General features: G+C 43.5%; 1 protein-coding gene across 2 annotated transcripts in view; it reads left to right on the top strand.

Moving 5' to 3' along the window:
* Positions 1–13,472, top strand: part of RALGAPA2 (Ral GTPase activating protein catalytic subunit alpha 2) — a 280,005-nt gene extending 266,533 nt beyond the window's left edge. Inside the window, exon 39 of one of the 2 annotated variants that reach the window (XM_066595757.1) lies at positions 9,515–13,472. In XM_066595757.1, the coding sequence (XP_066451854.1) occupies positions 9,515–9,666 (152 nt within the window). In that variant the 3' untranslated portion in view covers positions 9,667–13,472. The remainder of the gene's footprint in view (positions 1–9,514) is intronic. The other variant, XM_066595758.1, reaches the window with a different exon arrangement.
* Positions 13,473–13,831: the final 359 nt, after the last annotated feature.

The following is a 13,831-nucleotide window of genomic DNA, read 5'->3' on the forward strand; positions in this document are numbered from 1 at the left end:
AAAAAGTTATTTACAAAGTTTCTTATATTCGCTTGTGTTCTACAGATATTGTTGAAAGTACAGTGTTTAAGGCCATTTTATATTACATGAAAGGTACTTATATTGGGTGATTATAGCCTGAATAAACGATGGAAACAGCCATTTTTGGTGATAGGCCATGCACACATGGCTACTAGAAGGGCACTGAGCTAGACATTGCTGACTTATTGGAGTCGCTTAATTTTTAGCTCACTTAAAAACCAAGCAACTATCGGTCCATGTAAACAGGCGGCAGATCATCTTTGAATGACTGCCTGCCTGTTTACAGTGAATGGAGGTGGGTGGGCTGGAAGAGTTCTCCAGCGCGCTCCACCTCCGTCCACTGAACGACTATTGGTCTTGTGTGAAAGCAGAGGAGCGATGGTCATTGGGATAACTGTGGGGCGCTCACGCACTGTCGTAGAAGGTAACCCTAGAGGGGAGAATGATATGATAGTAGGTACACTTTCAAGCAATAGATTAGTTTGAGTGTTTTAGCTAGTGGTTGGTGGACTTGGTTATATGATTGCAAGATTCTTGACTCCTACTAATACACTTGTGGTTTTCAGTAGGGCGTCTATTTTATATACAGACTACACTGAACTATTAGCTTTTGTCTTATCCCCTACAATTACACTATCCTACCAAAAGTAATTGGACAATTGAGCAAGAATCAATAGTAGTATTTATTACCATATGTTAATAATTAGTGTGGCTCCATTGGCCCTAATGACATCAGATACTCTCCATGACATACTTTCTACTAACATTTGATATACTTCAGTTGGTATTGCCTTCCATTTATCCTGCAAACGTCTGGTGAGTTCTCTCAAAGAAAATGCATTGGTCCATCTACAGTGGAGCAGAGTCTAGTCATTGGACATTTGAGCAATGGAAGAACGTTCTATGGGATGAGGAATTGCACTACTCCATCTTCAAATCAGATGGACGTACATTGTTGTGGAAGATGCCTGGGGACAACTTCTGCCTGAGTGTGTTGTGCTAACAGTTATGGGGATGTTTTACGTGGCATGGTCTTGGTCTGTTGGTTGTAAGTGGCAAGAACTATGAACATGGAGGTGTGCCTTGGAATTCTATATAATGTGCTGCCGATTTTATTCTGATAACACTCTGGGAATGGTTAGCCATACATCCAACAAGACAACATGGCTTGTCACAAATCTAACACTGTTACATTGGTTTGAGGATATGGATGTTCCACAATCGGACCGGCTGCGCAGATTCCCAACCTGAACCCTACTGAACATGTCTAGGACGAACTGGAAGGTTGGGTCAGGAGATAAGAACATCCATCATCTTTAAGAGAACTCGCCAGATGTTTGCAGGGTGAATGTAGGGAAATAACAACTGAAGTTTATCAGACGTTAGTAGAAAGTATTCCATGGCGAGTATCCACAGTCGTTAGGGCCAAAGGAGCCCCACTAAGTATTAACATATGTAAATAAATACTATTCGATTCTTGTGCATTTGGCATGGCAGGATAGTATACATTTAGTACGACTTGGTCCAAGTCTCAATTCTGAACGTAGTTGTGTAGTATTTTCTTACCACAACAGAAAATCCAAATTACATAAGAAAAAATAGGGTGATTAGCCACATACCAGACAGTTTTGGCCATTAGTAAAACCAGTGACAATGGTTATATTGGTGGCTGCAAAACCTCATTCTTGGAGATCATTGGGTACAATTTACATTCGATTATCTATGAGCAAGTTGAGTTTTAGATTGCAAAGACGTATTCTTTGGAATAATGATATAATTGCATCCAGTTAAATCCCCTGACAATGATCTGCTGACCTCTTAGTGGTGAACAGAAGGAAGAGGGTTGGGTGAATAGGGGCTCCATAAATACTCTGTTGTTTGGAGCATCTAATCCTCACTGTGAATGTGGGTGGCAGGTAATGACCTTTCAATTTCCCATTTGGGTGACTTTTTTGGTTTATGTATGGCTGCCAGCATAGAACTAAACTGTGAAAGCATGCTCATATATTGATTTTGTGTTTTTTTTATGTAGCAAATAGGGAGAAATTATCTTAGAATTTGCAATATAAACAATAGTGTCCATTTCCACAGACTTCTTTCAGGCTTTGTCTACACGAACATGATGGCTAAATAATTTGGTTACTTTTAGAAACCTCATTTGAGCCCCTATTAGGGACTTCTGAATTATTAGACGGGACCTACATCCACAAGCCAGACCTTAGAGCAGCTACAAAGAGTGTCTCTCATTCTAAAGAGCCCATATTGGCCGTGAATTACACGGACATCCCATTGAAATGGATGCATGTAAAAGGATGACCACCTTATTGAAAATCCATAACAGTTAGCAAGATAATGGACATGCTGTGGATCCAAAAAATCTGAATAATTCCCCAAAATACAGAAATCCCTGAATACTCCATCTACATGTACTGTGCTGTAAATTGTCACATATATTCAGTGTGGAAACTGCACTGAAAAGCCCCAACGGATCGGCCGAGATGTGGCCTCACAACCTTAAGAATGCACGCAGTGATGTCATCATGCAGGACTAATGGGACCTTTACACGGGACAACGGTTGGGCTCATAAGCTGCCCACGGCTATCACTCTCTTGCTTCCACACGAGTAAAAGTCGTGCAGTGAATGCAGGCGGAGCGCGCCACAGATCTCTTACCGACCATCCCGTCTATGAACGATTGCCTGTATACATGGGCCGATTTTTAGGTGAGCTAAAAATCAAGTGACTCCAACAAGTGTGCAATTTCTTGCTTAGTACCCTGTCGGTGGCCCAACTATTGCCCAAATTCGCCAATCCCCCATTCTGCCTCCACGCACTAATCATCATATAGCTTACATTGTCTCAGAAGCGCCAGGTTCTGGGTACAACATGTGCCCAGTCATGCCCCATACACATGGGCTGGTACTTGGCATGTTTATGAGGCGTCACAACTTGCATTGCTTTCAGGGCAGTGCCTTGCAGCAGCTGTGCCGTACATGCCCAGTCTGAGCTTCCATCACAGCGGGATTGGGAGCTGTTCTCTACTGTCAAGGCTGCGACAGCCGGTACCCAGCGGATGCAGCAGTGCCGCTACCCAGGGAGTAGATCAGTCATCAATCCACAATTCTTATAAAATCTTTTAGCCGGGGCTGCAGCAGAGTTCATCAGCTACGTTCCTGTACAAGTAGGTGGCTGCAGCACAATGATGAAGTCAAATCTGCTGATTTTACAAATTAAGTTTACCTTCTTTTACGGACGAAGGAGCAAATAATGACAGAGTCACTCGTTCAGCGGTGTGGCTGGTTTATACAGGCAGAGAACTTGTTCAGTAGCAGTGATGTAAACACCGACTACACGTTCGCGGTTTACACGCAACGATCTTTGAACAAGCGAGCAAGGATTTTCATACCTACATACCATGAACCATTCTCATTCATCATCCAGTCGTTGACCCTGTTTACACGGAATGATTATTGTTCAAATATACACGATGCAACGGGGTTTTTTGAACAATGATATTTCTGTGTAAAAGCAGATGATTTCACTTTATTATTGTCCAAACACATATTTGCATAGGAATATAAGTAATAAACCATTGTAGCCCCAGATAAGACCTCTGATACACTGGAGGTTAGCAGCCTGATATCCTCCCAGGCTACTGACACCACTGGATGTCCTGAGTACCGGCTGTCGGTTGTCGCAGCCTTTGACAGCAGAGAGAAATAAATGGGAGCTGTGCCTGCAATTACAAGTGCCGTCCACTGCATAGAGCGGAGCAGCGGCTTCCACTTCATCCCCAGTGTAGCCCTGCACCCACCGCCAGCTCGGCCTGGAAAACTCTATTTAGTATGTGCAGTGTATATTTCTATGTGTGTAATATGTGTTTGTAATGTATGTGTGTATTGTGGATCGTGGTATAGCAGTATATGTGGACATGCGCTATGCTTACTGTGTTACATTTTATTGGGAAGGCGGGACAGATTTAGTTAAGCTGACGGTATAAGTGGGAGGGGGCGCCACAGTCCGCCTCAGTGAAGTAACGCCTAGCCACAGTTCTGTTTCAGGAGTCGTACTGTGACATTACTGTAGCTCGGGCACTGAGCGGGGATGGCATAGAGCGCTGGCCCTTGTGCATTCAGGCTTCGTGTTTCTCTGCTTCAATATTCTGATAGACCGTTTATTTACATTTCTAATCCTGGAACTCGAGAATACTATTTTCAGACATATATTGAATTGCCAGAAGCTTAAAAAAATAAGGAGCCCCTTTAATAGTAAGGGCGCTGTTTGTCATCTGTATTAAAGCTGCAGTACCAGGACCCCTGTGGGCCACCTAAATTTAGGAGATTTCCCAATTGCCTTACAAAGATGTAAAGATACAATCTTCCTTGTGTAAATCCTAGTCTCTACTTTAAAAAAAAACTTGCATTCTCGCCTTAAGTGTGAACACTTACGCTAATTTCACATAAGCGAACACAATATAGGGCCGTGAATCCCACATCCACTCGCCACCATGTGAATTCCCCGGTTGATGCAAGCTGTTTTCAAGGCAGAACCGCCTTGCATCATTTCAGGGAAAAATCTATTTGCTGCCGCAGCAGAGGTTCGCGGCGATCCTCCCATTGTTTTCAACATGTGCACCTAGCAAGTTGTGCGATGCTGCCGCCGGCCCCATTGCAGACAATGGACGATGCGATGCGAGAGCACACACAAAAGATAGAGCATACTGCAGTTTGTTTCCTGCATAGCATCACATCGTGGTGCCATGCCAGAAAACATCACTTGTGTGTATGGACCCCATTCAAAAGAATAGGGTTCATATTTGTGCAGAATTTGTGGGTCTCAACGGACAAATCTCGCCCGATTGTGACGCCCATATGACAGCAGCTTTAAGGTAGATTCAAGTGAAATGCATTCTTTGTAAAAAAAAAAAATCCCTTCCCTACAAGTTGTCAGAATGTAATTAAACTCTGTCTATGTAATTGTAAAATTGTTATAAATGAGTGATTACAATATCAGAGCAAAAGGGGAATTTATTGTGGAAAACTGAGCCCTTGTAGGGAGGCTCCAGTACCCTGTTGTACCACCTCTAGCTTGGATATAAGATGTGATTTTTGCCTTCCTCTAGATCAACAACATAGGAGGATAAAAAGGCTGAACTAGATGGACACTGTCTTCATTCGGCCTTACATACTATGTTACCTCTAGCTTGGATACAAGATGTGATACAGGCCGGCATGGAGGCTCTACCACCCTGTTGTACCGCCTCTAGCTTGGATGTAAGATGTGATACGGGCGGCATAGAGGCTCTAGTACCCTGTTGTATCGCCTCTAGCTTGTATACAAGATGTGATACAGCTGGACATGGAGGCTCTAGTTGAATTTGGCATCCCAGATGATTGCATACATGTTTTATTGGCAATAAATCTGGCGACCAGGCAGGCCACAGAGGTGTAGCAATGTTGTGGGGACATCCCTGTGACATCCTTGCTGTGTGTGGCTGAGCATCCTCCTGCTTGGAAATGTCTCTTGAAACCCCGCCATGAGAGGAACACATGTGGCTGCAGGATGTCCTGAACATATCACTGAGCTGTCATTGTCCCTCGTACCACTACTAGGGGTGACAGACTGTTGTATGTGATGGACCCCCAGACTATCACACCAGCAGTGGGTGGGGCAGTGTGCCGCTCCGCAGCAAAGGCTGGACTGAGGCGCTCGCCCCTTGGTCTCCAGACACGAACATGGTTCAAATATAATGGTCGCTGGGAGACCAAGTGTCCTTGAACCAAGCGCCTGAAAATAATTCCGATAGAGACAGGAGTGTAATGATAGTGTAACCTGTCTGTGGATGGCGGACAATGAAACAGTTGGAGCTGCTGGTGTGTGTTTGACAATCAGACAATCCTCTCTACTGCTGGTATGTCGAGGGCATCCTAAGCCCAATCGCCTTGTGTGTCCTCATGCATTCACTGGTCCTAACAGTCTGGTCAGAATGTCCCCTGTGGCGGCAATTCGTTGATAAGACCATCCTGCTTCTCACATCCCAATAATGCGTCCCTCTCAGACTCTGGTAACGGGGTGACATCTCTTCTCTGCGTCGCAGAGGCGTCTAGTGACCAACAAGCTCTACACAAGTGGAAGAAGAGGTCACTACACACAAGGAGCCTTTGAGAGACTTTTATGGGACAAGGGGGGAACCACTTATAGGTCCTCCGGTGACAAGACCGTTCATCTAATCACCACAACTCTAATCATTCGCATATCTGCCTGAGATGGAACTGCATGCCAAGTTTTGCAGCAAAACGCCAACTACTCCTAGGGGCGCGATTTATTTATTTTTTGACAGTGTAACTACCTGACTAACGCGCGTTCACCGACCCGCTATCATGTTTATGGCCGGCTTTCGATCAGTCTAGGGTTGCGTTCCATTCAGTAGTACCGCCAGCCTTCGGGTGTTGTGGCCATCTAACTGACAGTCGTAATTGCCCTTTGTGAATCTGTCCTTAACCAGCCATAAACCGCAGCGGTGCTCTACTATATTATTAATCAGGTAATTACGCAGCACATCCTGCATTTCGGGATCTGAGCGCTTTTGGATCTGTGCATCTCTTTAGTATTCTCCAGCGCAGCGTTTCCACTGGCATCCACTTCATTATCACTTCCCTCCATTGTGTTGGACGCTTCGCGGGGAGATGTATGCATGTGCAGTTGTTTGTGGCAGGATCTCATGATTTAAAGATGATGCATAAAGAGAGTAAGTGATGAAATTAAATTCCCTCTTACCGTACTGCCCGGAGAGACCGTGCGCCAACTGCAAGCAACAACAGTCCTCGATTGCAACAGACATTTCTGAATTCCTTGGTGCACAGTTATAATTGTGCTGGGAAGGATTTGTTACACACAGGTTTTAATTTTATTCATTTTTTGTTGTGTTTAATAGCTGCTCCCTCATCTGCTCCCATTCAGACGAGCAATTCTGACGTGACCTTCAGTCATCTTCCTCTTCGGGGAATAATTGCGTCGTAAGTCATTGTTTACAATATCAGCGTGCGGGCTCACGTAACCGCGGCTCATCCGGGATCTGCGGGATGTCATTGTCTTTATGATTCATGCTTTATTTGGATACCAGAGCCGAAGTAAACAGCTGAATCCGGTAAACGCTGAATGAAGGCCGGCGCGCTCGTGCTATCCAACGCGTTAAATCGCTTTCATTTTCGGTTATTGATAGATGCTTCCTTCCATCACTAAATATTCCTAGAAAGCAGTACAGATTGTTAAAGGGCTTGTCCAGGATTGGAAAAAAACGATGTTGGCTTTTTCCGGAAGCGGCGCCATTTGTATGGGCTTTGTCTAGTATTGCAGCTCATCCTTCTTCAAGTGAATGGGGTAGAGCTACAATACCAAGCAGAAATATTGGCAAGTGATGCGGTTTCTAATGGGGGGGGGGGGGGGGGGCAGAATTTTGTTCTACTGGGTGTTGTATGTTATAGCATCCACTGCTATGGTACACACAATAGATGCACTCCAACAGCAAACTGTATTGGGGCAGAACTGGTACATCGTGTGCCGGGGGCTTAGTAAATTTCCTCTATGGGCTACTGTTGTGGGTCATCTATAGGTAAGTACTTGGTTTGGAGAGTTAGGTTGGGCCAGGCATAATAGACAAGCTCCGGCCAGATGCTCCTTCATAGGAGGGTGCTCTTTTGTAGGACAGTTAGGCCCCAATAGGTAGGTTCAGGGAGCAAGGCTATTCCTGAATGCATTACCATTTGTTGGGGCTTGTTCACACGGGTGTAAGCGCATTTCGGCCATGCATATACGCCGCATGTTAGTGCGACGATAATGCACTTACAACCACGTATTTTGCCCACTGTGGTGTCTAATTGTGTACGCAAATGCACCGCACATTTGCTCACACAAAAAATTAGCACAGTCAAATTGACTTTGTGCGTATACACGCATCGAATAACCAGTTTTTTTGCCTATGTCATGCACATTTACCCAAACCCATTGATCTGAATTTGCTCTTGTAGTGCACAAATGCATGCCAGGATAGGTTATGCTGTGTATTTATTTTTTTCCCGTGATCGCATGTAAATGGGAATGAACGCATTGAAATCAATGTAACACTCTGCACAAACACACTCCTGTGAACAAGCCTTAAGGCTGGGTTCCCATAGGGGGTAGTTGCCGCGGAATTTCCGTGCAGACTTTCTTCATAGAAATTCCGCCCGCGGCTTCTTATCCTGGGATAAAGCAGCAAAGTGGACGAGCTCTGCCAAGCCGCGCCGAAATTACCATGTCACGCGGAATTCAAAGATGCAGCATGTCAATTCTTTCCGCGGTGGCTGCTCTCTATGGGAAGAGAAGGCCGCTGGTTTTGAAGATGCGGTATTTCCATGGGGTCATTCTGTGAGATTTCCACGGGATTTCGATCCCATGTGACCCCAACCTAAAAGCAGTTTTACCACTTCTTACAAAAAAGTGATTGTTTCATTTTTGGCGACTGTGACGTTCGGTGTTATCCACACCATTATGATTGTGCCATGCCTCTGTTCATGTGTATATATATATATATATATATATATATATATATATATATATATATATATTGCATACTGGCTAACACGGTACCAGATCTTTTTTTCATTATATTGGAAGATACATGCTCTATCTAACATAGGTGTGTGGTGACAACTAGTTACTGTGTTAGGGTATTGTATGGTTATAGGTAGGTATACCCAATTTATGAAGATTAGGGGAACAGGCCCATGGCAGCCAATCGGATTTCAGCTTCTATTTTTTTTTTTTTTTAAGTAGGTCTGAAAATAGTGATTCAATTTGCTTGCTATTGGTTCCTACATCTACAGTTCTCGTCAGCACTTAAAAGGTCTGTTGTGCACTATGTTTGGAGTTTGTCTTTTATTGCCAACACCAGGGACGTCCACCATTGCTCATAAGCTCTTTTCATAAAATGTATGCATCGGTCACCATGAATGTCCTTTTAACTTACCTTTTTAAAGGGATTGTCTAGTTGGATTCCCCACAGATTACAGCTCATCACTCGAGGTCTAAACAGGAGGCCAATTTATGGTCTGCCTATTCTCAAGGGACCCATCTAATGAGTAATTAGTGTCCAGAGTATAGAACATCTCTCTAATTTGCTTCCATACTGAGAAGGAACAATACCTTGGTAGCTGAGTTCTAAGAAAGATCTACGAGCACGTGGTATATAAAAAGTGGAGCCGCGGTTTTCTTCTGCTTAAGCTAATGTTACGTAGACAGTGTCTTAAAGAATGTATAGCAGTGAAGATCCCAGCAAGTGATCCAACGCTGAATATCATCAGTCATCCTGAAGAAATGCTATCAGATTACCAGTATTTGTGTAAACCTGTTGACTTGGACATTTTTCTGTTGGGACTTGCTCGTCTTTCTCATGAAAGTCTTGTCACAACAGAGGAAATATTCTCTCAATGTCTTGCTTTTTGTTTTTTTTTAGGTCTCCCCTCAAGTACCAGTTCTGATCTGTCAGTGAGCACAGGACCGGAAGCACCAGAGCCCACCTCTCCGACACTTACCCGCGCCACCAGAACTAAGGTTTCGGGAAAGCTTCGACGCTCTGCCAGTGCTGTCAGCAAATCTTCCAATTGAAGCACTTTTTTATACTGAACTCTAGTAAAGAGCTGTTTTTAATCTAAAAAGAAAGAAAAAAAATCTATAAATATTTGACTTTGCACCTGTGAATATACCTTTTTAAATAAAGATGTGCAATGTTGTAATGTGTGTCTGACGGGGCAGGACCCCCCTGAGCAGGTTCTTAGCAAACCATCCATTAGGCACTGAGGTATGATGCAACTATGGTTCTAATATGGATGATGGCAAAGCATAATGATGCAACAGCACCAAAGGACCAGGGACCACAAAAGCAGGAAGCAAAACAGCACTTCTTGCTAGGCAATTTAGGTATTAAGGATGTCATTGCCTCACAATGCAGCTATCTGTGTTGCACTTTCACTGCTGGGAAGTGGAACAGAGGGCACACTAAACAATGCTTGGTTGCTATGTCTTAAGAAGCCACGTATAGTTAAACTTTTCTTAACCCGGGGTCCTTTCCGGATGAAGTGTGGATCTGTGGGAACAGGGCCTTAAATATATGAATTTTCCAATGGTGTGTGTATAGAAGAAAAAGGAAAAAAAATCTATATTTTTAATTTTTTGCAAAGATTTGGGCCCAGAGTTACTTAGCTTTGCAAGGTGAAAATGCCACAATGTAGGAATTTTAAGGGAGAAATCCACCTTAACCGGGGCAGCTCCAAAATCAGAGGTTCTACCCCCGTTTTGAGCATGTTGGAAATTTTCAACACTGCTTATCACATCTGCTTTTTAGGGTGGATTTCTCGTTTAGGTGCATTCCCAGAATATTCCATGGCGTCCACTATAGGAGATCTCAGATACGCTTCATTTTCTCGCTCACTTGTTGTTTTGCATGGTTTCCGCACATATTTATACAATTCTGTTTTAAATATTTTATTTGAGTCCCATATTCTCCAAATGAAGAAAAAAAAAAGTTGATTTTTGATTTAAAGTTCATGTTTCTTTGCGCATATTGTCGTCGTGGCCTTTTTGTATGTTTTTCACATCCTCGTAATGGATACTACTTTTTTTTCCGTGTGTGTGGAACCTTCTTACATATTTGGTCTTCGGAGTTAGCCGCTTAGAAAGTCGTTCGATGTGGTTCATTTCTGTTCGGTTCCTTTTAGTCATATGAAGTAGAGATGTCTCTAAATGCAGCTGGATGCAGGTTCAGGCACTTGTGTGTTTTGTGTGTGTCTACGGGATTTTTGCACTAATTTAAGTGATCTTTTTCTGTACTCTATTCAGGTTTGTACCAATTAGTTTGATGTAAATAAGGGACTGTTGATTACACTGAAATGTTACTCTGTGGACTTTTTAAGCAAAGAGCAGAAGCTATATTTCCACTTCCAGACAGAAACGGCAAAAAGCATTAAGCAGCGTGAACCTCCTGAGGCTAAATCAACAGATGTCTTCACAGTGAGATAGCCTGCTACTGGTTAAATCCGTGCCTCGCAGACGCCTCTTCTGCAGAGCCACCGTGTCTTGCTCATCTCCAGCAGGTCAACTGCAAATTAGTAGTAATTGTGTCATTTTGGATATTGGAGATACTGTAGCCGCCCTGTGTTTGTGGTTTCTGTAGCAAGAAGTCGCTCTTGATTAACACCTAGTAAGAACATATTTACGCTGGCAGAAACCTTCACGTTACAGCTAAGGGCGCCACCGACATGGCGATATTTTGGCCAATCCGTCAATAAGCGGAAGGTCAAGTTGTACACTGAGGACACTCTTATACAGAAGCAACATAACGTAATCTTACAATTATTTTGTTCTTCTCCGTATGTATGTTCTTGTCAAACAGACCCCTCCCTATTGAGGAAAGATACCGCAGCGTGGATTCGATTGGGAATATTTGTCCTATGGCCATGTAATTCCCCAGGGTTTTTTTTTTCTGTACACACTGATAAATTAACAGGAATGCCAAGGATAGCCTCATAATTGATTTCCTTATCCGCTACAGTATAAGGGTCATTTCACACACATTTTCCCAACAGATACCTGCAGCGTATGTGGCCATACAGTAGTATCCATCGCCCATAGGCTACAGAAAACAAAAAGTGTATAGTCGCATCCTTCTTTTTAATAAAGGTATGCCATGTGCTAACCGGTTTTTGTGTAGTTTGCAGGATTGTGCACCACACTGATCTATTCCATACTGCAGAAAATATATGCTAACGGAGACTAAAAGAACACTCCTTTGGCCTTCGGTGGGTAAACAGCTGCCTATGGACACGTTTGACGTATCTTCCAGGAGCAGGGTGAATGTGGCCCTATATAAAGGGGTTGTCTGAGATTCGATAAACAGCACTACTCCGGTCCATGGACTTGATCTGGTTTTGTATCTTGAAGGGAACCTGTTATGTCCAATAAGTACCGTTAATTAAGTTACAGCGTGTATAGGACGAGGAACATGGAGTCTGGTGTTGTGCTTATATTTGCCCGGTCCTGTGCTGTTACACCTGGATGTTAATGCTTGGTCAGTGCGCATGCGCGCACACTGTTCTCTATGGGCGTGTGCATGCACTGGCTGAAAAAGAGTCATGCTGAGAGACCGCACCCCGATTTTCAGGGATGATTGCAAGGGAACAGGTAAAATGTCAAAAGTAGACTCTACATTCCATGTCCTAGACGCACCATAATTTCTATGGTGCTTATCGGTCGTCACAGGCTCTTTTTAATCCTGCTCAATGCAATGGATCCGGGTTGCAATACCAGAAATGGCCTATTGACCCAATTTCAGACTACTACAAATAACAGAGGTTAGCTATTTTACTGCCCGTTTACTATGAATACTTTCCTCCATCATGTCTTTGCATCTTTGTGACCGTAAAGGTCACAACCTGTAGAATCTAATACAAAATGGCCGCCTTTAATTGTTATGAGGTTTCGCCTGTATATTTCTGCCTATAGCAGACACTATAGGAATACATGTGTGTGTAATTGCTGGCTAATACGGGGAAGATGCTGTAGGTTTACACTGGGTTCTCTTGTGAAGTCATTGTGCCATTTACAGTAGTAGGAATAGGCGTAATTTGGGTTCTTTGCTTGCACAGAGCGGCGAAAGGATTACTCAAGGCTTTTTCAGGATTCGTGCTCTTCATCTCGGTGAGATTTATACAGCACTCAGGGTGATGTGAAGGAGAGGATTTGAGCACTTTGGCTGTCAGTTCCTCTGGAATTACAAAGGTGATGCCAGTAAATATGAGCCCGTGCAGAATTCAGGATCGCATTCATCTTGCCTATCACCATTAAGTCTGTTTTAGAAGCTGTCAGTCACCCTCTATTCAGTCCATACCACCCAGCCTTTACTGATATGTAAAGTGAAATGGAAAAGAAGCCAAGAATGGAGCAGAAAGATTTCCTTTCCTTTTAAAATATTGTTTGTCTTGATCTTCGCCAACTGGGATTGAACAGGGTCCTCTGTGTTCTTGTGGGTTGTACGTGAACCTGGTATTGGGGGTTTGTGGCCTTGCTCTGTGTGCCGGGCCGGCCTTTCTTACTGGCTGGGGAGGTTTTCAGTGTGAACAGTCAGTTCTGGATGTTCTATATTCTTGAATTCTATTAGATGTTGTACATAGGAGTATAAATGTATATTATAAATCCTGTTCTTTATATTGAGGGTGTGCTATAAGAAATGCGGGTCCTTTTCAATTTTTCCCTTTTTTGGTGCATTAATTGTAATATTTGTAATACAAATGAATGCTTGAAAAACCCAAATTTACTGCTGACATATCATTCATTTCTTTTTAAATATTTCTTGAACTTATTTGTGTTTTTTTTTTTCCTAATTTCAATGGAATTTAATTAAAAGTATTTAAAATTCACTTTTTGTGCCTTTTTTTTTATTTCTACGTGTGCACAAGGGCTTGTTCACATTAGTGCTAGGAGTTGATGCTGTTTTTTGCTCTGTTCAGGGAACAAGAAAACTGCAACCCCATGCTAAATGAACCGGTCATATGATGGAACCGATCGGACCCATTGCTTAGAATTAGAGATGAGCGAACGTACTCGTAATGAGTACTTACGCACCCGAGTACCGCCATTTTCGAGTACTTCAGTACTCGCGCGTAAAGATTCGGGGGGCGCCGGGGGGGCGGGGAGAGGCGCGGCGGTGCGGGGGGTAGCAGCGGGGAACAGGGGGGAGCCCTCTCCCCCCCACTCCCCGCCGCAACCCCCCGCGCCG

Source organism: Eleutherodactylus coqui, chromosome 3 (genome assembly GCF_035609145.1).
Source record: "Eleutherodactylus coqui strain aEleCoq1 chromosome 3, aEleCoq1.hap1, whole genome shotgun sequence".
Classification (NCBI taxonomy): Eukaryota; Metazoa; Chordata; class Amphibia; order Anura; family Eleutherodactylidae; genus Eleutherodactylus; species Eleutherodactylus coqui.